General features: G+C 31.7%; 1 protein-coding gene across 1 annotated transcript in view; it reads left to right on the forward strand.

Moving 5' to 3' along the window:
* The first annotated feature begins 3928 nt into the window (after positions 1-3928).
* The window catches only part of LOC114328396 (F-box/LRR-repeat protein 6), a 54318-nt gene continuing 30659 nt past the window's right edge, over positions 3929-27587 (forward strand). The window contains exons 1-3 of the mRNA XM_028277235.2: positions 3929-4087; positions 22057-22435; positions 24832-25102. Coding sequence (XP_028133036.2) covers positions 22167-22435; positions 24832-25102 — 540 coding nt within the window. The 5' untranslated portion in view covers positions 3929-4087; positions 22057-22166. The remainder of the gene's footprint in view (positions 4088-22056; positions 22436-24831; positions 25103-27587) is intronic.

Raw genomic sequence — 27587 nt, forward strand, 5'->3', positions numbered from 1 at the left:
TCTGATATTACGAGCAGAGGAACAGACGCGTTCGATAAAGAGTATTGAGGTGGTGCGTACAAAATTGTATCGTCAATCATAAAAAACATTAACACTTACTTACAACTTTGAGGAAATTTTTTTAATTTTAGACGAAATAAAAAATTCGTATGACAGTAATGACAGTAATCACAGATGACTTTTGCATGATGGCCGGTTTTGATGTTTAATCGATAGTTTTATCAATATTGTATACCTACCTAATTACTAAATCTGTAAAGTTTTGATTTATTTTGTATGAATATAATTGCGAAACACTACAGAATTTCACTTTTTGACATAAATTTTATCAATAATTATCAAGATAAATTTTGTACAATATTTTTAATAATTAAAGTAAATAAACTTTAATTTCACTTAAATAAATAATCGATTGCTGCCATTGAACACTTACATTCAATCTCGGTTAATTTGATTAATTATCGCGGCAGGTAAAGTAACATTCTTCTTTCAATACAACAAAGTGTTACTTTACTGTCGAAAATGAGGGCAAATGAGTACAATAATGAATGATTTTAGTGACGTTTGGCGATAAACAAAGATTTTAAACAAATTCGCAAAAATACACACACCGGCAAAATTAGCCGAACACCTTAAAAATGGGACATGTTTGATGTCTCGAGTTTCCTAAACCACTGATCCGATTTGGATGATTCTTTTAGTATGTTATAGCCTTATTATTTAAGAATATCGTTGTAATAATATTGTTGCTAGACAGGTAAATATCATTTTATACCGGGTGTACAAATCATGCTGTGTTTTTTCTTAAAGTTTGGAACACCCTGTAGAATATTCTAGCACATGTAAAATATTAAAATGAACACTCGATTGTAGATTTAGGCTTTTTTAACATTTTTCTTTTTGATTCATTTACTTATGTGTGATAATAAAAAAGTTATGTGCGTTAACAACTATCCATGTTTTTCATCAATAAATCCTCATAGTAGGGGAGGAAAGTATACTAAATTTGCAGTTACTCGAGCTTTATGGGAACCTATTGGATTGTGAAAATTGTTAAAATCAGAAAAAGGTTAAGTTAAATTTTCCATAAAGCGGGAGACTTTTCATTTATTAATTTAATTTTCCATTTGATCAATCATTTTTCTCCGATTATAGCGCTATCTATCCATAATTAGAAAAAATGTGTCGAATAAAAGTTGCTTATTTTTACGTGAAGAATCCAAATCTGCAATAAAAATTGGGGGCTCCTATTTGGGATTTTAAATTAAATACCCCACCCCACCCCACCTCCGTGGGGGTTCGTGACACCCCACGGAGAGGGGAGGGGGTAAATTAAAAATTTTAAATACGAACCCTGCGATATTTCGCGAAATGAACATCAGATCGTAAAACTGCAAAATACACCTATTCAATATTTTTCAAAAATCTACCGAATGGCACCAAACACGATCCCGACGGAGGTGGGCTGGGGTTACTTTAAAATCTTAAATAGGAGACATCTGTACAAACTGCAAATTTAGCATACTTTCCTCCCCTACTATGAGGATTTATTGATAAAAAACATGGCTAGTTGTTAAAGCACATAACTTTTTTATTTTCCAACATAAGCAAATGAATCAAAAAATAAAATGTTACGAAAGCCTACAATCGAGTTTTAATTTTAAAATATTATATATACTAGAATATTCCACAGGGTGTTCCGAACTTTAAGAAAAAAGACAGTATGATTGTAACACCCGGTATAAAATGACATGTACCTGTCTAGCAACAATATTATTACACCGATATTCTTAACTAATAAGGCTATAACTTACTAAAAGAATCACTTAAATCGGACAACAGGTTTAGGAAATTCGAGACATCAAACATGCCCCATTTTTAAGGTGTTCGGCTAATTTTGCCGGTGTGTAATTTTTTCACTTGGTACAAATTTTTTTTAGATCCGTTAGGCCTTTTTTTTCTAAAATTGACTGTTGTCGAGTTATTAGCTACTTAAAATTTGAAAAACGCCAAAATAACCATTTTGGAGGTTAAGTAACTCGGTTAAAGATAATTATTGTGAAAGTCGAGCGAGCGGCCGTGGAGTAACGGCATAATCGCTGGCCTCATACGCCAGTGCACGTGGGTTCGAGCCCTGCTAAAGACAAACCATTTTCATTTCCAATAATGACACGAGCCGTCTCACCGTGCCTCGGAGAGCACGTTAAGCCGTCGGTCCCCCTGGGCTAGTGTACATCGACACTAGTTACTTGAAACAGGGTTAAAGATGTAATTGGCGCCGGAACTGTCCGAAAGGCAAAAATGACATACGATATTATATATTATGAAAGTCAGAAACTAAAAAAAATCAAAGATTAAAGCTACCTCTATAAGATCCTGAAGAAATTTTTGTCATTATTTCATTAATAAGATATTATTTTTAATTATCAACAATGAGCGCTAACCGTGTATTGAGGGCGGCCGTCAATGTGAGTGCGAGTGGGATTCGCCATTGGACGGCCGTAATGGTGCATCTCTTTAGCACTCACCATTGACGGCCGCCTAATACGCACTTAGCGCTCATTGTTAATAATTAAAGATAAAGCTTAGTAATAAAATAGTGACAAAAATTTCTGCTGGATCTTGTAGGGGGGGCTATAAACTTTGATTTGGTCACTTTCTGACTTTCATAATAATGAATTTTAACTGAGTTATTAAGCCTTGAAAATGGCTATTTTCGCATTTTTCAAATTTTAAATCGCGTATAACTCGACAACAATCAATTTTAGAGAAAAATCACAAAATACCTTTTTTTGCTCAGAATAACCCAAATGATCTAAAAAAAAATGTTCGAAGTGAAAAAATTATTTTTGTGAATTTGTCTAAAAAGAATAATTGTTTAAACAATTTATCGATCAAGGTACTGCCTGGCACCCAGTAGATTTGTTATAAGGACCTCTTTTTGAGTAAGTTTGTGCAAAAAATTCGAATCGGAGTAATTTGCCTAACGGGGGCGACAGTACAGCCTAGACTAATTTGAACATATTCAGTAACATTTAATTTCTAGAATCGGCTGTTTGTGTGAATCAGAATCTACTTTTACTAAATGGCATTGGGAAGAGTATACTTTTCCTAGTTGGAGTCTACTTTTACTAGTAAATGTTGAATATAAATCTTCATTTTATATTTATAATCAACTTTTACTGAAACCAGCCGTCATAGGGGGGTTACAACTACTGGAAGGTCTCTGAGGGCTATGGTGTTAAGCGTATAGAGCTCAAAGTACATCCTAATGGGGGGGTTACAACCCCCAAAATCCCCCCTGGTTACGCCTATGCCAGCCGTTAGAGTTGACTCCAACTAGTTGGAGTCAACTCCAACTGGATAATCAACTTGAACTGTAACATATATATTATACATTTACCTCTAAAAAGTATAGAACATTTATTTATACCGATATATCGTTTTTTAGAACTTAGAACATTTTTGTCGTTGTAGGTTGTAGTTGTAGCTTGTGGCTTGTAGCCTAGCGCTCAAAATCATGGAAACAAAAATACGAAAAACGATAATGTAGAATTTCTACCTTATTAGACCAGTTAATGATTTTATAAGCTATTAAAAATGTTGCTTTAGTTACACTATTTACAAAAAGAAATAAATAAAAATTGTTGAAAGTTTTTTTTTTGTAAAATTTGAAAAAGTGGAGAATGTGAGTTTGATATTTGCTGGTTAATATATGAAATGTCTACATGTCCAGTTGATGAGTTGGGGCTTTCGATGAAGTGGCTGCATATGAAAAGTCTTTCGATGAGATAGGACTCGATGAGTTGCGCCTTACTCGTACTTACAGCAACCTGTAAAAAGCATGGAAATAAGTATCCTATTTACACGACAGATGTCAGTAAAATCCTATGCACTTTGCTTAAACTAGTTTGAGGTCGCTTTCGTCGACTTCATTTCACAAAAATAAAAAATATCAGCATCTTGGGTAACAAGGTCATCAACATTAGGTTTGATGAGAACGAAAAGTATTAAACAACTAAATAATCAAGTTTAACTAATATGTAATTTTAAGTGTGTTTTACAATTCTGGATTAAAACAACAGGGGTAAGTAGCTCTGGAAATGTTATTTCTTTGTAATGTTACAATGGATTCCTTGTATTGATAACGATTTTTTACTTTAAATATTCCTGTAATCGTAAATATGTCCAATACATGGACACTTAATGCTTCAGTAGAGACTCACGTATGATTTTCACGATAATCAGCTGTCATAACTCAGTTTGGGTTATTAAAAAAATCTGATATTTTTAATTGTTTACCAATTGTCCCCATAGAAAGTTGCGCCGAATTCAAAATTTTGTTGTACTCATTTCGATGTCAAAATAGGTCTTTCTTGTCAAAATTCCGGTTATATTACAATATTGCTTTCAGTTTACTTGATTTTTAGCTTCTTTATGATTTGATTTAGCAACAATGTGATTTGACAGACCCCCCACAAATATGGAATTGTTATGAATGTGTTCTAATAATAAAAATAGTTAACTATTATCGTTATTACCGATTCATTGATCAAATACTCAAGATATTTTAACTGCATGTTTTCAAATAAACATTTGGTTAAGTAGATCATACAGTAATCTATTTTTAGGAATCAACATATTTGATTCTATCCACCTACCGTTCCTATTACTTACCTATTTTTCTGTATTCTTATTCTGACATAATTGTCATAATACTATTTTGATATGATTTTTTATGAAATTGAGAGTGCAAGTCTATCGATGCCCTTCATAAATCTAGAAATACTTTAAAGATAATGATTATTATTACATCTTATCAAGCATGCTTGAAATTATTCACGAAGTCCCAAAATACTTTTTATGCTAGATCTCTTTTTTACTCACAGAAACTAGTATCCAAAAATTAAGCCACTTGTCCATAGAAACCACAATAATAAGTTATAGTATTTTTACTACAAAAGCGATATTACCTAGGTCAAAATTTTTGACATAAGAGAACTGTCAAAACATTAGAATGTGACTTTTCATTATTGCCATGTTCATTATTGCCATGTTTATTATAAACATGGCAATAATGAAAAGTCAAATTCTAATGTTTTGACAGTTCTCTTACCTCAAAAACTTTGACCTACGTAATATCGCTTTTGTAGTAAAAATACTATAAACAAGAATAAACAATATGGCATGTCTTTGATACCTTGTTTACTATGAATTTTGACATTTTTCATTTTCAATGACAGTGACTTTAGCACATTTGTTGTGCAGATTATAGTCGAAAATATACATGGTTACAAAATTATTTGTTTTTTGAACGTCTGCACTGAACTTACACTGTACCGGTAGCTTTATAGTCTATTAGAGTGTTTTATGTTTTTGCGATTTCCTGAATACTAGGTTTTTAACTTTTGATGTCAAATATCCCTGGATCGTTAGATGATAGAAGGTCCAAATTTTTACAATAGTTGTAGATAGATAATATCAAGTCCCGCGTAAAGTTTTATTGAAAAATGTACAAAAACAAGTAAAATAAAAAATAAAATCTAAACTTTTTTGGGTTTTTTTGTAAGAGTATTTTAAAAAAATTTAAAATAAACGTTCCTTTCACTCTAACTTTACAGAAATCTACGCGGGACTAAACAATACATCTAGTTTCAAAATAAATAAAAAATTTGGTATCTAGGGGCTTTGGTTACAGAGCTATGTGACATAATGTTAACATTGTCGTGAAATGGGACTTCGGGTGCCCTTAAATATATTATATCATAGTAAAATATAAATGTACAATATAACTTTATAAAATATGTCTACCGATAATAACCATTTCCTAATTATTATATTGACAATATGTATCAGTGATACTACACATTGACTTATGTTTCAATTAATGTTTTGATTTAATTGGTTTGAAAATGGATCATGCCGTTTGGACAAAGATAAAATGGAACAACTGAGTATATATGCATAATTAATTTATTTTGCGAAAAATCGATGTTATGTAATTCCTCAAGTTCTTTGTTTATAACAATCTTATTGACATCCGGATCAACTGTTACCCAAAAAATTCGTGTTCTACGGGTCAAAATACATAAAAAAAAACTTGGGTAAGTTCATCTAAATAAAGGAGCCTGTAGCAGACTGTAGCACCCCCTCCTGGACACAGCACTAATTTGGTTATAAGCCAAAAAATTGTTTATAACTTTAAAAAATTGCTGAGGCTGCTTAAATAATCCGATTTCAATTCTGTAAAGTGCATTAGATAGGTGGAGTGCTTCTTTATATGTAAAAAAATTGACAAATCTTTGTATGTTCTAGTTTTTGTTGTGAAAGATTTTAAAAAATTTTAATTTTTTAAAAAAAGTTTAGATTGCAAAATTATTATGCAAAATCTAGTAAGTCAATTTTAATGAAATTTGGTGGACGGTTTTAGCACATTACAAAAATTTTCTAAGCGAATTAGGAAGGTTCCAAGTGTACCCTAAGTGATGGAAAAACATTGAATAAGGACAGGCTTGTTTTGCCCCCTTATTTTATATTTATTGCTATTTTGCAGCAAGGGTGTTAAATTAAGACATTTTTAACCAATCGTATCTGATAGAAAATTCAATTATCTTTGTTTTATTCCTATACGACTTTGTTCCAAAATGAATCGTTTTAAAGTTATAAGCAAAGAAAGTAGAAAAAAACTAAATTTTTTAAATATTTTATTTTTTTTATTAATGTTCCGGGCGTATTTGAGAAGGAGCATAAGTCAATCATTATTAACGAAGTTATCACCTAACTTTATCCGCAAAAATCCGAATGCCACCTCCCACATCCACCTAAAAACAGATCCTTCCTGGTCTATAACTACGGAGTAGAAAATTTCTTGGTTAAAATAACCACGGAAGTGGCTAGAGAACTTAATTGTAAGCAAAAACTGTTTTCTATAATTTTTTTTTTGAAAACTCAATATTTTTTGAGTTATTTGTGGTTGAAAATTGGCCATTTTCATTGAAACATAACACCTTTTTGAATGGTTTTTTGCCAATATCTTAAAAACCATGCATATAACTAAAAAAACTATATAAAACATTTTTGTAGCTTATAAAAAACCAAAGAGACTAGTTCCTTCATAAATCTTCTAGTTATAATATAAAAAGAGATATGGTAGGTGAAAATAGTTTGTTTTTTTGGTGAATGCTCAAATCGTTGTATTCAACTTGAATGAACAGACAAACGGTCGATTTTAGGTGTATAATGTTACCAAAACCTTTTATAGTGCTTAAAATGAGTAATATTAAAGGTATATTGCATTCAAACTAAGCGAGATATGCCGCAAGAAAATTGATGATTAATGTATTTTAAGAAAAAGTGAGAAGTATATTTTTAACCTCTCATCCACCAGAATTTTAATGCATCATTTTACTTCTACAATACCTTTTGTTATAGTATTTTTTGAAAAAATAAAGAAAATCAATTTATAGAGCGCATTTTTAGATTTCCTAAGATTCCTAGATTTAGTATTTGTTTTTGAAAAAATAAAGAAAATCAATTTATAGAGCGCATTTTTAGATTTCCTTAAAAATCTTCTTTTTCTACATGTAACTTGAAAATGATTAGAGATACAATAATGAAACATAAAACAAAATTTTTACTCAACAAAATCCTACATTTTTGTGTGGTACCTTTTTTCGTATCTCTTATCATTTTCGAGTTACATGGAGAAAAACTAAGATTCTTAAGAAAATTTAAAAATGCGCTCTATAATTTGATCTTATTTTTTTAAACTGATGGATGAGGGGTTAAGTGTACTTCACTTTTTTTTTAAATTCCATTAGTCATCAATTTTTTTTGCAGCATATCTCGCTTACTTTGCATGTAATCGACTTTTAATGTGGCTCATTCTAAAGGTCTTTTCAATCACTACAAAAGGTATTGGTAGCATTATACAACTAAAATCGACCGTTTCTCTTTTATTTCAAGTTGAATACACCGATTTCAGCATGCACCAAAAAAACAAACTCTTCTCACCTACCATATCTCTTTTTGTAATATAACTAGAAGATATATGAAGGAACGAATCTCTTTGTTTTTTTTATAAGCTACAAAATTGTTTTGTATAGTTTTTTTCGTTAGATGCATAGATTTTAAGGTATTCGCAAAAAACCGCTCGAAAAGGTGTCATTTTTCAATGAAAACGGTCAATTTTCAACCACGAATAACTCAAAAATTATTGAGTTTTCAAAAAAAAATTATTGAACAGTTTTTGCTTAGAAGTAGTTATTTTAACCAAAAAATTTTCCACCCCCGAGAAGGGGTGGGAACCACCTCTAAGATAAAAGCGCACATCGGCATAGGGTAGGCTTTGTTTCTTGAGCTATTCTCTACTTATTGTGAAAATATCAAGTAAATCGATCTAGTAGGATGGAATTCGGAGCCAGATAACCTCATTTACTGCCCTAAAAACGGTTTGCCAAAGTTTGCCACTCTTACCAATAGACTTTCCCCTAAAACCCTCCTGTATGGGGAGGAAGAACAGGAAATATCAATTTACCAAGAATTTTTACGCCATAGAAAAAAATGTTTCAAATAAGAAATGTAGATAGGATAATCTTGACAAAAATGTTTATTTGCACGTTCTACACAATGTTTCGTGTATAATGAACCAGAAATGCCTCATAATCAACGCTTGAAGCGACTGGCAATTTTGAATGTCAGTTATAGTACATTCTTTCACGGTTTTTGCTGTGAATTTTAAAGAACCGCTTAGATTGACATGAAATTTGGCATAGGCGTAGCTAACATGTCAAAGAAAAAAAGTGATATGGTGCCGATATGTGCTTTTGCCCTGGGGGTGAATTTCACCCCATCTCGGGAGTGAAAAAATATATGTCCAAGATAAGTCCCGAAATGGATAAACTGACTAATTTTAAGCAACTTTTGTTCTATAGAGTTTTTTCACCAAATCAATACTTTTCGAGTTATTTGCAAGTGAATATGTTCATTTTTCAATAAAATAACCACGTTTTTAGACGGTTTTTCGCAAATAACTCAAAACGTAAGCATTTTGTCGAAAAAAATATTCTTAGCAAAACTAATAGCCTATCAAAAAGTGAAAAAAAAACGGTGTATCTATTAGGTCTCTATACCGAGCAAAAGCAGAGTTATAGCTAATGAAAATTAGGTTCATATTCGAAAAATTACAAATAGAATAATTCAATGTGAAATATCCAAATAATGAAGCATTCTTGGGGAAAACACATTACAACTTTTTAAAAAAAAAGCTTTATTTCTGTTTTTATAAAAAAAATTTCTAGCATCAAATGTAAGTAAGTTACGCTCAAAATAAAGTTGGTCCCTTTTGTTTTAGCAAAGAAAATCACGAAGATTAATCGTTTGAAATTAATCGTTACCGCTTCACAAGTTACTTTACTTATGTTGTGTTTATATGATGTATGATGTGTAAGTTTCATCGATTCAAAGTGCTTATTTTTGAAAAAATTTGGTTTTAGAGTAAAATTTTAAAAAAAAATTAATTTTGAAAAAAATGCTTTTTTTCCAAATAACTTAAAAATTGTTAGATATACCAAAAATCTTAAACAACAAAAAAAGTCAGCTTTACTTTTCTGAATATTTTGTATTTTTTTGTTTTTCTGTAAGACAAAAATTGGTTAAGATTCGGTGTTTCTAAATTTGCATACACTCGTGATAAGTGACTCGTTCAAGCCTTTTAACCTACAGCTCTTTCAAAAATAAGGACTTTGAACCGATGAAACTTACAGATCATATGATCAATACGTACGCGAGTAAAAAACTTGTGAAGTGGTAACAATTAAGTTCATTTGAAATGCTAATTAGGGGGTGATTTTCCCGATTTCTTACCAAAAAAAAGGGACCAACTTTATTTTGAGCGTAACTTGTTTACTTTTGATGCTAAAAATTTTATTTAAAAAACAAAAATAAGCATTTTTTAAACACTTTAAAAAAGTTATAATGAGTTTTCCCCAAAAAAGTGCTTCGTTTTTTGGTTATGGCACGTTAAAATATTCGATTTGGAATTTATGAACCTATTTTTCATTAGCTATAACTCAGCTTCTACTAGGTAATGTGACCTAATATATCCACCATGTTTTTCACTTTTTTACGTGCTTTATTTTTGATAAGAATTTTTTTCTCGGCCAAATACTTACTTTTTGAGTTATTAGCGAAAAACCGTCTGAAAACGTGGTTATTTTGTAGAAAAATTAACATATTCACTCGCAAATAACTCGAAAAGTATTATTTTGGTGAAAAAACTTATGATAAGAACAAAAGTTGCTTAGAATTAGTAATTTTATCCATTTCCGGACTTATTTCGAACATATATTTTTCACCCCCAAAAGGGGGTGAAACTCACCCCTAGGGCAAAAGCACACATCGGCACAATATCACTTTTTTTCTTTGACTTGTTAGCTATTTGTATGCCAAATTTCATGTCAATCCAAGCGGTTCTTTAAAATTTAGAGGTTTTGCAATATTTTACCTTTAACCCTGCTGTCCCGTTCGAGTCAACTACACAAATGTACTGTTCGGGTCAATATGACCCAACTATGGTTTACGCTCCTTAACCGAAATAAAATACGCTAATGGTGATAAATAAAACTTTATTAACAAGAAATTGTGGTTAATTAAACAAAAATTATGTTGTTTATGTAAATTAAACCTTATTAACAAAAATAAAAGGTATTTTTTTCTTTCAAAAATGCCTAGTAACTATCTAAAAAATTTAATTCAGTTTACAACTGGGACAGTAATAAAAAGAATGGATTTTACAAAAAATATGTTTATCTTCTTCTTCTTTACGTGCCATATCCGCGACGAAGGTTGGAAATCATCATTGCTATTCTCACTTTTAACACTACAGCCCGAAAGAGTTCAGTTGAGCTGCATCCAAACCATTATCTAAGATTTCCCAGCCAGGACATTTTTCTCCTACCTATGCTGCGCCTTCCTTGAATCTTTCCCTGCATAATTAATTTTAGAAGTTCATATCTGTCACCACGTGTTATATGACATAAGTATTGAAGTTTTCCTATTTTGATGGAATCCAGTATCTCCCTGCTGTTCTGTATTCTCCTTAGTACTTCCTCATTGGTTATTCTGTCTGTCAAGGAGATTATCAGCATTCTTCGATACGTCCACATCTCAAATGCTTCCAATCTATTGAGAAATTGTTTATTGAGATTCTATGTCTCCACACCATACAAAAGAACACAAAATACATAACATTTTAGTACTCGCTTTCTAAGAGTACTCGCTACTTTAGGCTAGGGTGAGAGCCTTTAGTTATTGGTATATTTTTTCTGGAAATGATGACTGGTTTCATTAGTTTTTTCCCAATTCCTCAAGAAAAATTCGCCGTTTTGCCAGTTTATTGGTATTCCATTGGATATTTATTAATGCCCATAACACGAACGTGATGTAGGCAGAAATGTCCAGCAGATTATAAAAAACAACCATTGGCCAGCGATTTATCTCTTCTGACATGTAGCCAACAAGCTAATCTAGAGTATCCACTGCTCCCTTATTGTAATTGTAATCAAAAATAATTTGGGGCTTTTTCATTTGATGAAAGTAGTGCAAAGTACTCATAAGAACAACATTTTTATTATTTTTAGGAATATTGTCAACAACAGTGGTATCTTGAGTGAAGCAAAAAAGACGAGCTATGAACTTCTTTATTCGCGATTTTTGTTCAAACTCCGGTTTATTTTACTTATAGTCCCCGACATTGTATTTACTTTGTTTTAGAAGAAATTGTCCTAAATTTATGATGTAAAAAAGTTATTACACGTAATATTGTGGCATTCCAAATCACTACTCAAGCCACATATCACACGAATTCCTGTATAGAACTGCAATTTTAGAGCATAAGAAGTTTTACTGTTTATAATTATATAAAACCCAAACTTTTGTACCATATTTCGCTGGCTTACTTGGAATGTATCATTTAAAAGGAGAGCGGCTTCTAAAGGCAACTGGTTGCTTATCAAAGGTAACATTTTCATCAGGGTTAAAAAATTTTGGTACATTTTCAACTTATGTTTCCTAAATTTCACGTATTGCAGCAAGTTTATCAAAACGTCTCCTATCCTGTCTAGTAGTTTTGTTATCAAAACGTATTACTTGCAAACTTTTTGTAAATATATCAAGCGACATTGTTGATTGAAATATGCTACGACCCGTTTCTGCATTCCACATACTTTTAGTTGATTCACCATGGGACTTATAAACTCGAGCTAAAAATAAAAGACCAATGTATGCTTGGAAACCAACTTCATTCATGTCTTTCCAGTTGGTTCCAAAGACATGCTGTCCGTCCATGTTGGTCATATTTATAATTTGGTTTACAACATCGTCCAGCTATACTACAGTTTATTTTACAAGTTCTAGCTTGCAGAAACCTGTTTTTCTTTATAGACGTATCCGGCTGACAAACATACAGGTACTGCCAATATAGAATACTGCCAACTAAACACACATACATAGGTAATTTTTAACGGTTTAAATAAGCGGGTCATATTGACCCGAACGTACCCTAGGTAGCAATTTCATTTTTATCAAAAAAGTCAGGAAGTTGATTGTTTATCTCATATGCAATTGAAAGACCTCATATTAGGTAATAAAGCCACGAAACACCAAATCGTTACGCCGCGTAATAATAATTTGTAAAATAAGAAATAAATTATTTTTTGTAAATAATTGATGGATTCGACCGTTACTTGATGGAAGTTCATTTTATCTAACAATAAAAAACTGAAAACGTTTGTTTTCTATACTTCCACAAAATTTATTATATCTAAGTGACTACAGCTGTTTCGGCGGAGTGCCTTTCTCAAGTAATATAGTTTACAATGTGTTTGCCTTTTTAATCTTCAACTGAAGAGGTTGAGGAGTGGGGAGCTGTTTGTCTCGAGTTGGTCATTCAGAATTATATCTGTATTTTTCAGTTTATTAATTTCCATAGATTCTAAAAAAGATAGCTTAAGGCCTTTATTTTGAATATGTAGAATTCTACATATTCAACTAGATCATAATCATTCTTTCAATGAAGAGTTTAAAATTCTACATATTCAAAATAAAGGCCTTAAGCTATCTTTTTTAGAATCTATGGAAATTAATAAACTGAAAAATACAGATATAATTCTGAATGACCAACTCGAGACAAACAGCTCCCCACTCCTCAACCTCTTCAGTTGAAGATTAAAAAGGCAAACACATTGTAAACTATATTACTTGAGAAAGGCACTCCGCCGAAACAGCTGTAGTCACTTAGATATAATAAATTTTGTGGAAGTATAGAAAACAAACGTTTTCAGTTTTTTATTGTTAGAATTATTTTTTGGGTCAAATAGACCCGAACAGGACAGCAGGGTTAAAGAACGTACTATTACACGCACAAAGTCAATTTTTTAAATAAAATTTGTATCAACTCGGTGGTAAAAATTCGGTATCCTTTGATCAGAATGCCTTCTCGACAAAAATTAAGATGTGTTTTAAAGGTGAAGAGTGCAGTGCATGTAATTTTTGTATTTTGACGCAAATTAAGTCATTTTCTATAAATAAATAAATACGAGACATAACCCGATTTTTTTCAGTCTTCACGATTCTCATGAGATCAATAAAATAATTTATTACTTCTATTGACCGGTTACTATGGAATTTTCATTGTTAGAGCCTAATCTTCAAAACCTATAATAGACTAGGGCGGATCTGTTTTGAGGTAGGTGTGAGACGTGGCATTCGGATTTTTGCAGATAAAGTTAGGTGACAACTTCAATAATTATAATTGACTCATGCTCCTTCTCAAATATGCCGGGAACATTAATAAAAAAATTTAAATATTTAAAAATTTCGAAAAATATCGATTTTTTTCTACTTTCATTGCTTATAACTTTAAAACGATTCATTTTGGAACAAAGTCGTAGGGAAAGAAAATAAAGATAATTGAATTTTGTATAATATACGACTGGTTTAAAATGTCTTAAATTATTACCCTTTCTGCAAAATAGCAATAAATAGGAAATAAGGGGGCAAAAAGACTGTTTTTATTCAATGTTTTTCAACCCTTAGGACCTTCATAATTCTTAATAACATACTTAAACCGCCCACAGCACTGTTTTAAAATAATTATAAACAATGTTTTGGGTTATAAAGAAATACAGTGATTACGTTTGAGTTGGAATAAATTCATTTTCTTGAGAATGGGCGACTCTGGAGATAAATCCCGAAACAGATCGATTTTTATTTTTAAATTATAATTTTTTTGGCATTGGTAAATATCATACTATTTAGTGACGTCATGAATTAATTTAATTCAAATTTTTTTTTTAATGCAAACCCTGTATAAATAATTATGTTAATGTTTATATTAGTGAATACAAAATTGAATAGCCTTTCGATTGAGCTATCACACGGCACCTATTCTCATTTAAAAAAATCATCGATTACGTCATTACGCCCAGATGGATGACGTCACTAGTATGATATATATACCAAAAAATTAGAATTTAAAAATAAAAATCGACCTGTTTCGAGATTTATCTCCTGCGACGCCTATTCTCGAGAAAATGAAATTATGCCAACTCAAACGTCCTCACTGTAATTGTTTATAAGAAAAAAAATTGTTGACTTTTTAACAGTGCTGAGGCCGCTTAAATAATCCGATTTTAATTCTGTAAAGTGTATTAGATATGTAGAGAACCTCTTTATTTGTAAAAAAATTAGCAAACTTCTAGATAATCTACTTTTTCTTCAGAAAGTTTATAAAAAATTTGAACTTTTTTAAAAAAATTAGATTGCAAAATTATTCTGCAAAATCTATCAGGTCGATTTTAATGAAATTTGGTGAACGATTTAAGTACAGTTCACCAAATATAGTTGAAAGTGTGAAATTCCCATTGCCTGCGCTAACAATGAAGTGAGAACGCACATACAAACGGTCTGGACCGTCAGTGCGAGTGCGAGGTCCGTCGTTTGACGAATGCGCATCATGATCGTCGCGCGTTTTCACACTTTCAGCTGTATTTGGTGAACTGTATGTTGTAAGAATTTTCTAAGCGAATTACGAAAGTTCAAGTTCAACCAAAGTGGTTGAAAACATTGAATAAAAACAGGCTTATTTTGCCCCCTTCTTTTGAATTTATTGCTATTTTCCAGAAAAGGTAATAATTTAAGACATTTTTAACCAGTCGTTTATCATACAAAATTCAATTATCTTTATTTTATTTATGTACGACTTTGTTCCAAAATGAATCGTTTTAAGGTTCTGAGCAAAGAAAGTAGAAAAAAAATCGATGTTTTTCGAAATTTTTAAAGTACATTTTATTTTTTTTATTAATGTTCCGGGCATATTTGAGAAGGAGCATAAGTCAATTATTATTATGTCAATTATTATTATAATGTATAAACATTTTCAATTTCTTTTGCAACACGAAAATGCAGCAGCTGCATAATACTCTGGTTTAGAAATTGAAAATGTTTATACATTTTAATTCATTTACTCTTTTGTTGAGTACTAAGGAATTTTTCTTGTTGGAACTTTTACCACGCTGAGCAGATGGGTTGTGAATTATTTAAAATTCTCTCATCTTAATTTCCTCGGCATCCTGTATGATTTATAATTTTTGAAAATCTCGGGAGGCTGTAACCAAAGAAAGTACCTGTTGGTAACCAGCTGTTGGTAAAACCAACCAATCTGGTGGTATGGGAATGATATTTATTGTTGTTTTCTGTGCTACTTCGATTGATAACTTATTTTGTCAATTATTATTGTTGAAGTTGTTAAATACCTAACTTTATCTGCAAAAATCCGAATGCCACCTCGCACATCAAAAAATAGACGATTTTTCACAGATCCGCCCTGGTCTATAACAATTTTGATTTTGAGCTTTAGCAACAAATATGGGGCATTTCAAATATGCTAAACGCTGGATTTAAACTTTCACATTACAAACGATCTAAAACATTTAAAAATGCATTTCCCGTTATGCGATATCGTTTGTAATGTGAAAGTTTAAATTCAGCGTTTTTAGGCATATTTAAAATACCTCATATTTTTTGCCATAACCCAAAATTGAAATTTCACGTTATACTTTTTGAAGATTAGGTTTTAACAGTGAAAATTCTACAGCGAACGGTCAATGGAAGTGATACGATTTTATTATTCTAATGAGAATCGTAAAAAATAGCAAATATCGCGCAATGTTTATTTATTTATCAGCTTTACAGAAACTGACTTAATTTGTGGCAAAGTGCAAAAATTGCTTACAAAAGCTGCACTTTTCACCTTTAACATGCATTTTGATCTGTAGGACATTCTGATCAAAAGAAAGATACCGAATTTTTTACCATTGAGTTGATACATATTTTATTTAAAAATATTGATTTTGAGCGTGTAACTGACATTCATAGTCGCCAGTCGCTTCAGGCTTTGTTTCTGAGACATTTCTGCTTCATTTACCTACACAAACCTACCTGTTTACTGTCTGGAGTTCGCGTCCGTTTTTTAATTATTAACAATTTAGTGCAAAAATCGCGATTTTTTCGATTTTTTGCACCCCATTCAAAAGCTAAATAGTTAAGATAAAATTACAAAATTTAATTTTTTAGAACATTGAAAAACCTTCAAAATGTCGACTTTTGAAAGTTAAAAAGTTAATTTGTTGCTACGCAAACTGCAACATAAGTGAAAATCGTTATTTATTAATAACTTTTACTAAAACTACCTTAGAACTTTATTGTTTCACCCAAAGTTAGGTATTGGGTATGTACTTAACAAACCCTCAAAAATTTGAGACCGATCCATTAATTAGTTTAAGAGTTATTCTATTTGTTTATCCCAGAGACCTTTATTTGGCAATAAGACAGAAAATAGTGAAGATATGGCAATTCTGCGTATGCCAAATGATAGTAGAAAACTGATGCTATCAAAATGCACTAAAAAAATATAAAAAAATTATCTAATATAGTCAAAAATCCTAATGCCAAATTTTTGAAATTTTGTAGTTTATAAACATTTAGAATAACTTTAAAAATATTGTCCTTAGAAAAAATCATTTTACATATTAGAAAAGTTGGCATTTTACACGAATTTTGAAAAATGTAGTTCAATTGGTGACTAGTCATGGTAAGTGAAGGAGGAGCTGGGAGCCGACAAATGCACGAGTTCAAAAACTAAAAAAGGCAACTTAAAACTACTATCATTTTCTATATCTCGAGATCTGCTGAATATATTTTGATCGTTATTTTTTTAAATTGTATGTAATTTTTCTGTATATGTATTACAAATATGCAATTTGTATTGCCAAACTAGTCTGTCAGTTTGAAGCCAAGATGAAGACCACATTATAATAACGCTGCATTTTTAAATCCTTTTAACATCGACTTATTGTCGACATTGTTGTAGCCGAAATGGCATAATTATTGTAAAATGAAGGTTTATTGACCTATCTATGTAGCTAGTTCCAACTACTTTGGATCTAAAGTTTCTACCACCTGATGTTGGACTGATTGGTCCGAAAACGTTTGTGTGATTTTGTACTATAGATGTACCCACTTTTATCCAATTTATATACCATATTTATATACCAAAATTTATATACCATTTACCTACAAGCGAAGTTTTACTTCCTTAGTAAGATTTTTAAAGTTATTCTAAAAACTACAAAATTTCAAAAATTTGGAATTAGGATTTTTGACTATATTAATTAATTTTTTTATCTTTTCTTAATATATTTTGATACTATCACTCTTCTACTTTCATTTGGCATACCCAGAATTACCCTATCTTCACTATTTTATGTCTTATGTTATTGCAAAATAAAGGTCTCTGGGATAAACAAATAGAATAACTCTTAAACTAATAAATGGATCGGTCTCAAATTTTGAGGGTTTGTTAAGTACCCCAATACACAACTTTGGGTGAAACACTAAAGTTCTAAGGTAGTTTTAGTAAAAGTTATTAACAAATAACGATTTTCACTTATTTTGCAGTTTTCGTAGCAACAAATTAACTTTTTAACTTTCAAAAATCCGCATTTTGAAGGTTTTCTAAAAAATTAAATTTTGTAATTTTATGTCAACTATTTGGATTTTGAATGGGGTGCAAAAAATCAAAAAAATCACGATTTTTGCTCTAAATTGTTAATAATTAAAAAACGGACGCGAACTCTAGTCAGGAAACAGGTAGGTTTTCTTCCTTTAGGCCTACAATAACTAAAAAAGTGGTCAGCTACCTGGATCTTTGAGTGTCCCGAGAATATCCTTATTTCTCTGGACTATGGTAACTTCGATCTATGTTGGAGCGAAATTGTATTTTTTGAACACTGCTGTTTAACACTCCATATATTAGAACCTGTGTAGGTTGATTTAAAGAATCTGGCAAAAGCCATCACTATAAATAATATGAGGTTGGTATTGAGGTTAATCAATGTTTAGGTTGGTTAAACATAGCACCTTCATCATCTTTAATAAGTGCACGTGAGATGACCTACCGTATGGGGGTCGGTAGGTCATCTCACGGGAAGTAAAATTCCCCTTAATAAATTTGTTTTAATCTATTTTAAATTATTTTTTAAAAATAATTTCTGTTTATATCGTACATAAAAATAAACATACATAGTTTTAAAAGTTATACATCACATAAAATTATGCTCATTTTTCATAGTTGATTTTTTCATGAACCGATTTACGGATTCCGCTAATTTTTACATACTTGGGCAAATGTTACATACTTATATAGGGTGGATGAAAAAAAATATTTTTCTTATGTTAAGTTGAGACACCCCGTAGGGAGAACAAGGTACAAGTGTGAGTATACATCGAAATCGTATTGTAGTCTTATGTTTTGTGAACATTTTGTTTTTTGAATGTCCCTGATATCTTGAGAAACAAAGAAATTAGACGGTTTAATTCTTTAACATGTGTTTTAACTGAAACAAAAGTTTGAGACACTCTGTATGGAGGAAATTGTACAAAGGTCATATACATCGAAATTATGTTGTAGTCTCGTATTTAATGAACATTTTATTTTTTAGTTTTTCTGATATCTTTAATAACAAAGAAACTAGACGGTTTTATTCTTTATTATGTGTTTTAACTGACGACATGATATACGTGAGGAGGCCATGTCTTAATATACTAAAATGAAATTATTTCCTGTATTTAGTGCGAAAGGAAAAAGTGTTCAAAGAAAGAAAATGTGTGCAATGTATATCTTGCTATTTAACACATTGCGTGCTGCGTGGCTCATATATATGAGATATTCGCGGTGTGCAGTACTTGGAGGGGATACGAGAAACGATCGTGCGAGAATGGCACCTATGTACGCCGTTGCTTCCGCCTGGCGGCGCTAGTGTAGTTGGAGGTCAAAGTTTTGACTATTCGTGAAGTTTGTATATGGTGTTTTTTATTACGATTTAATAAATAATAAATTATGGCCGAAATATACGGATCTTGGAGAATGTTTGTGCGTTGAAAAAACGAATTAAGAAGGGATGCGAGAGTTACTGGAAAAAGGAAGCACTTATCGAATGATAAACTATATTAATAATCGTCTCAATGTTTTATTTCTATAGCTCAGAGGGTATTTATTTGGTATTGATTCACTCCCCACACGAGTCTGACAGCTGTGTATAATATGATACCTATGTGCGATCTGCCTTACTTTTTTTATCAATTTAAAATTCACAATTAAGTGCGCTGAGCATTAATTTTTGTGTTTATCTTATTTAAAAATGTGATATTTTCAAAATATGGCCGCCATGGCAGTTGCGCATTTGGTGTAAATTTGGTTTAAGCATGGGTTGAGCGCAGTTGATTCTGCAATGTTGTCTTATTAAAAAAAATTATAATTCCTTATGGAAATATAGAATGTGTTAATTTTAATTAAGTATAATTATTTGGGTGTTTGTCTACGTGAAAGGCGACCTTAAATTTAAGGTGAAATTAGAAAAAATTAGGGTTAGGTTTGATCAGGTTATGTTTTAGTCAGTAAAGAATATTTGAATGGTACTGGGTCACTTTAATTTTCAGTTATTAACTTGTTTATATTATTTTCGATTAGGTTAGGTTTGCTCAGGTTATGTTTTAGTCATTTTAAAGCATATTTTAAAGATAATATGTCACTAAAATGTTCAGTTACATATTAACTTTTTTATATTATTTTCGATGACGCTAGGTTAGGTTTGGTCAGGTTATGTTTTAGGTAGTCACTAAAAAATATTGAGAACTTGAGAATTATTTAACAATTAGTATTTCACATTTTTCGATATTATTACTTCAAATATAAATTTTTTTACATGTTCACTCCATAAAAGGTCATTGTAGATGTGGCAACAGTGTGAATGTATATAAAATTGCATATCTTAATCCGTGCGTTTATAATAAATTTTGATCTGAATTTTATAGTGAAGTATTCTATTTTTTACAGTCGAATCTGGGGGCAATACGTAATCTGTTTCAACAAAATGTTTATTGCAGATACGTGCATTTATTCTCGGCACATATTTATTCCTTCTTATTGCTACAATCCACTTTTTTCTCATCAGAATATCTTTCGGAAACCTGTGTCCTGATGTTCTCGATGAGCACAAATGCACAGCACAACATTGAGGGATTTTATTTTCTCAAGTTTAATTCACACAGCGAAACAAATATGCAATATTTACTTGGAAATATATTGATTTGAAGTATTGACGTAAGTTGACATGACCTCCAACTACACGAGCGCCACCTACGTTGAGCTTTCCAGATTAGCTGCCATAGCGTAGAAATATATGTAACTTTCTTAAATAATTCATTGTCAATTGAAATTGTCAAATTGGCGTATATTTCATATCTACTGTCAATGAAGAAGAAAAATTATATATTGCTCCACAATATTGATATGATATGCAATTATTATATAAAGGTAAATTTAATTAATTGTATTTTGCTTGCAGTACTGCATTTTAATAACTAATTTTATTTACTACATACAATTGTTTACGTTTTAATAACATAACCTGAATCTTATTTGTTCTTCTTATTATTTTTTTGGACTATGGCCTTGACAATTATCTAGTAACCAGGACCAATATAATTGGCCAATATAATCAAAATTGCGAATAATGTTACTGAGCGTTGAAACCAGGTGTCGCTTTGCCGAACTTGCACGGTCCCAATACAGATATTTTGCCAGGGGACACGTCGCTCATTTTTGATATACACGTACGTCTTACTTTCATTGCCTTGGATATCAATGGCCCCTGAGACTATTATCCCGATTAAAGCGTGGCACGCAATGTGTTAAAGAGTCTCCACGTAGACGCCAAATCCGTACTTACTCCCAAGGAAATTCCCATCCCAAAACATCACAGAACCTCCGTTAAATAATCTCGTCTCTCTTATGTTGCGCTGTGCGTACCGCTCACTTAATCGACAAATAACTCAAGGTGTCGACTAGAATTGTTAACTTTATCTGCCTTTCTTTTTTAAGGTTTTGTTAACTGTTTTTTATGGTTAATTTAGTTATTTTAGTTAAAATGTCATGTTAAAAAATAATTCCGTATATTTTCTTTGTTTCTAAAGAAATCAGGGACATTTAAAAAACAAAATGTTCAAAAAACATAGGACAACAATACGTTTTTATGTATACCCATACTTATACCTTGTCCTCCGTACGGGGTGTCTCAAACTTAACATAAGAAAAACATTTCTTTTTTGCACCTGGTAAAAGTTCAAAAAAGAAGTTGGAATAAACCTTTGCTCAACTGTGTAAATACCAAAGAAAAATCTAAAATAACAAAAAAAAATAGCGGAATCAGTTAATCTGTTCACGAAAAAATCAACTGTGAAAATGAGCATAATTTTAGGTGATACATAACTTTTGAAACTATATTATGTGTATAATTCTTCCATTTAAATAAATTTACATCAATTTTAAAAATTGGAATAGGAAAATGCGTTGCAATTTCAGCAGCTGTCGTGATTTTTGTGTGATGACTCACTTAAAAGGTGTATCTTTGGACTAAACGTTAAATTCTTTTGTTGCAGGGGAATGACTACAACTCCAAAAATGTTCCTGCCGACATAACGCATTCAGCAATCGAGAACTTTGTGTAGTTTGTTTCTTTCCTTATAAAATGTAAAATAACCAGTGTAGAATGTCAAATATAAACTTACTCCATGAACAACTGTCAACAGAAAGTTGTTCTACTTTGATACCGAGTGATGATTTAAAAACTAACGGTGACATGTGTAATTTTTTACCAAATAATAATATTTGTGAGGACATAGTGTCTTCAAATAGTGCTAGATTCGATACAGACATTGATACAGAGTGTGATACACCGCAAACCACGACTGAATCGAGCGAAAAAAGCCCTGGAATGGAAGGTGCAAAGGACGACACAGAAGAAGATAGTCTTGATGGGTAAATATATTCTTTTGCAAATAAAAACTTACAATCCCTTCACTTCATGCATAGTTACATTGTTACCTACATATAAAATCTTTATATTTACTATTCACTCTTTTTCAATACTCATTATTTTTCTTCATTCGATTCTATCTTGTTACCTCCTGCCCACATTTCGTACCTCCACTTTTTCAAATCCTGTTCTATCTGCTCTCTCCATCATTCCTTAGGCCTTCCTTTTGTCTATTATTTCTTTCTCATTATATGCTGTACCATCTAATCCTTTGTCTTTTATTAATATCACTATGTTCTCGTTTTTTATTCACATATGTATTTCAGGGTTCATCCATGCCGTGCTTCTTTTTCGTTTAAGATAGGTCTCAATATTTTTCTTATTGCTTTTCTTTAAAAAAATAGTTTTTCTTCCTCTTTTACCTTTAATGTCGTAGCTTTCGAAACACACATTACAATCTTCTTCTTCTTGATAAGCCTATCCATTGTTGGTGTTGCCACCATTCAGACAAATGTTAATGACATTCGAGGATACATTCCTTTTTTGACGAAATGCCTCTGAAGATTCTCTAGGAGCGAAAGTATACTTGGGCAAGATTTAATAAAAACTCAGTGCTCGATATCTACCTTTTAATTTCGTAAATTTCATATATTCGAACATTCAACCACTTCCTATTTTCATCTTTTGGTGTTCCGCAGAAGTCATGTTCCATTTGTTTTGAATATTTTTCACTTATTCTTATTTCTTACTGTAGTTGTCTTCATATTATCAATTCGGTTCAGAGGTTTCACATGGCTTCTTTGAGCAGTATTCGTTTTTACGATTGGTAGTAGTCCCAAGAGGCAGCACTGAAAAATCTCTCTGAATTTACTAAAGCTAGTTTTTTCGCAATTGATTACTGTGATTGTGTAGAGAAACATACTACGGTCGGTCAAGCGAAACGTAGAACAGGGGTTACTGATAGGTTATCATCAAAGTTGCTTTCCTACGAAGGTAATGCAATCAATTTACTAAGGCTGAAAATCAGTACACACATTCTAAATTGAATATAAATAAAAGTTATTATAGTCGGTCAGCTGTATGACGGGACAGAGCCGGTCGGTCGGTCCCAGTGAATGTACAGGGTTATTCACTATATTTTGACCCCCCTGTAAACTGCTTTATTTACAGAATTAGAAAAAAATGTAAAATACAAAAGTTATTCGATTTTTAAATTATGATTTTTTGGCATAATATATGGAACTAGTGACGTCATCTATTTGACCGTGATGACGTAATCGACTATTTTTTTAAATGGGAATAGGGGTTGAGTGCTAGCTCATTTGAAAGGTTATTAAATTCCCTATTCAGTAATATAAACATTAACAAAAAGAAGAATGTATGTAATTTATTTAATTCAAAATACATTCTACTGCTGTCAAAAAACAGAAATAAATGTTTATTGAACAAATAAACATTACTTTTCACTTAAATTCAATGTTCAAGCTGACACCCATCTGCCTCTTGTCAGTTTGAACATTGAATTTAAGCGAAAATCAATGTTTATTTGTGCAATAAACTTATTTCTGTTTTCTAACAGAAGTAAAATGTATTTTAAATTAAATAAATTTCATACATTCTACTTCTTGTGTCAATTAATTTAATTAAAAAAAATAGTTTTGGACACCCTGTATAATTAATCATGTTAATGTTTATATTACTGAATAGGGAATTGAATAACCTTTCAAATGAGCTAGCACTCGACTCCTATTCCCATTTAAAAAAATAGTCGATTACGTCATCACGCCCAAGTGGATGACGTCACTAGTACGATATATAATATATATTATGGCATATTATGTCAAAAATCATAATTTAAAAATCAAATAACTTTTGTACTTCACATTTTTTTCTAATTCTGTAAATAAAGCAGTTTACAGGCGGTTCAAAATATAGTGAATAACCCTGTACATTTACTGGGGCCGACCAACCGGCTCTGTCCCGTCATACAGCTGACCGACTATAATAACTTTTATTTATATTCAATTTAGAATGTGTGTACTGATTTTCAGCCTTAGTAAATTGATTGCATTATCTTCGTAGGAAAGCAACTTTGATAACCTCTCAGTAACCCCTGTTCTACGTTTCGCTTGACCGACCGCAGTATGTTTCTCTACACACTCACAGTAATCAACTGTGAAAAATCCAGCTTTAGTAAATTCAGAGATATTTTTCGGCGCTGCCTCTCCGTCTATAGGTTGCTAACCTTGCCAATATCACCCTCCACATTTTATCCGGGCTTGGGGCCAGCTGTGGTAACCGCAGAGCTACTCGATCCCCCCTGCAATTACCCCAGGCCAGGCAGGGGTATTAAGTAATTAACACATTGGTTTCTAAGATCCTCTTTTTCCGATTTTAGCAAATTGGACCAGGAAGCAGACTCTCAGGACGACTCTGAAGATCCTTACAATATTAACAATGACAAATCATTCGATGATGACGACGTCAGCTACGAGCCCACGGAGTACAGGAACGGTGTCATTAAAAAGAGTAACAAGAAGAAGAAGCTTTCGAGTGGACCCGGAAGGGGACGGCCAAGAAAAGCATTGGTGACCATGTACCAGAGTCAGATCAGTGGAGACAAGAATGCCATAAAAATCAGAATTAAAAAAAGCAATTTTTGTACACAGGTACTTTTTTCAATTATTTAATATTATACAAGTAGAATAGCATTATATTTAGTATAAATTATTTCAAAGGTACAAAGTTATTAATTCATTATGCATTTAAAAAATTTCTTACCCGATTTGATTTAAAAATTTTTAAAAAGGACACTTAGATTTATGGGAAAAGGTACATGCGCCTAATCGGACCTCTTCACTTTATCTCCCGAGGGTTAGAGGACACAATTCTATAATTCTTAACCTGTAGAAACCATGTTGCGCTTTTAAAAGTTAACAAAAAGCAGTAAAAATGATTTCAAAGCGACATGGACACTCAATGGCGCCGTATTTTAGAAAATTAACTTTATAAAAAAAGACAAAAAATAAAAAAAAAATGTTACAAACGACGTGGTATGTTGTCGACAAAGGTGTTTCTGATTCACAACAATGCTCAGCCCGATGCATCGGCAAAAACTTCAACGTTTTCAATTGGAAATTTTCGAGCAGCCTCCTCGCAGCCCAGACCTTGTGCCTCTGATTATAATCTGTTATCGAAACTGAAGGATTTTTTGGGTGGAAAGGAGTTTGGAATTTACCAACAGCTCAAAGATGAAGTGGTTTCCTGGCTCAGACGTTTGGCGGTGGAAGACTACAACAGCGGCATCGAAAAACTGATTCCATGATACAATAAATACCTTAACCACCAAGGCATTGGTGCTTAACATTGAAAAATAGCCTAGGGTATTGTGACTTTGTAAATAAAGGTTTGTTTTGACATCTTTTGTTCATTTTTTATGCCAAAAAGTCCTTTACTTTCATTTATGGTAGGGGAGCAAAGTATGCTAAATTTGCAGTCACTCAAGCGTTATGGGGACCTATTGGGTTGTGATTATTAGGTCCTAAAACCAAAAAAAGTAAAATTTTCCATTTTAGTGGGGACTCCATTTTTTAATTTAATTTTCCATTTCCAACAACCGTTTTTTCCGATTATAGCGCCATCTATCCATAATTCTAAAAAATGTCTCGAAAAAATAATTTTATTAACGTTTCGACTTCCAATTCTGACGCCGTTGTCAAAATACAAAAATAAATTAATATTTTGTATTTTGACAACGACGTCCGAATTGGAAGTAGAAACGTTAATAAAATTATTTTTTGAAGTTAAATTGTGGCCCAGTAAAGTACCTGAGGAGTCAGATCAACAAAGCATCTGCATTGTCAGGATGTCTGCGGGACATAGTCTAGTCAAATCCATTTTTAAACCACAAGTAAATCCAGTGACCAAAGGAGAATGGGTTGATGCGTTTTTAAGAAAATTATGTCCAGTGTTATCCACTTTCAGTGTCATTTAGTTTGTATGAATTAGAAATAAGTCTTAATAAGAAAAATACTTCGGCAGGAATAGGAATATACCTTATATTATGTTGGCAAATTTATATCAAAATAGAAAAAAAACACTATTAATTTTTTTTTATTCAAATATGGCTATCAGAAGATATTTCAGATAGTTGGAGAGAGTACCGGGTGATTCCTATTCTCCCCCTAAAAAAATGAGGAACTTGAACAATATATATATTTTATTAAATTATTTTATTCAATATAGCTCTTGAATTAAGTATAGAGCTGCAGAAAAATTTATTATATAATATTATAGGACAGGGGTGGCCAAACTGCGGCTCGCGAGCCACATGCGGCTCTTTGAAGTATTACTTGTGGCTCTCGATTGTACCCGAGTTATTTTTCAATTTTGTATTAGATATGATTTAAAAAAATTATTATCGTTCCATAATATGTGTTTCAAAATGTCTTTTAATTTACTGACAACAAACATGAAAGACTTTGTAACAAATTCCATTTCCATCCAAGATAAGAATGATATGACACATCGAAAACTGCCCTAACGAACATTACATAAGAGTGGCGCAATGTAAAAGTCAGTAATCAACCGAATCCAGACCGATTTTCGTATAACTCTTGCTACAGATGTAATTTGTATTAGGTACACATTTTGCATTCAAGTCATTTTACTCGACTTAGAAAAAAATGTTTACCATATTATACTAGAAAAACTTAACGAGTAGGTATATAAAAAAGCCGGAAGGAATATTGACCGAACTTCAAAATAGATTTGAAGACTTAAAATATGTTAAATCGTCTCTTCATTTTTTTCCGAATTCGTTTGAAATGAACATAGTTCATAAGGTGAATTTTTTATTATTACCAATATATGACCCAAAAAACATCTGGAGAATTAAAATTAATAGAGACGCAAGAAGATCAAGCTCGAAAATAAAACTATAAGTCGACGCCGAATACCGAATTTTGGAAATTTGTACCAGAATCCAAGAAGGTACCCTAAAAAAGAATGCTTGTCGAATTATTTCCATATTAGGAACAACGTACTTGTGTGGACCATTTTATTTCATTTTATAATTCGTGAAATCCTAACACCGATCAATATTACCTAACCAGCATCTAAAAGAATTACTGAGAAGTCACATATTAATCACCA

This window comes from Diabrotica virgifera, chromosome 5 (genome assembly GCF_917563875.1).
Source record: "Diabrotica virgifera virgifera chromosome 5, PGI_DIABVI_V3a".
In the NCBI taxonomy this organism is placed as follows: domain Eukaryota; kingdom Metazoa; phylum Arthropoda; class Insecta; order Coleoptera; family Chrysomelidae; genus Diabrotica; species Diabrotica virgifera.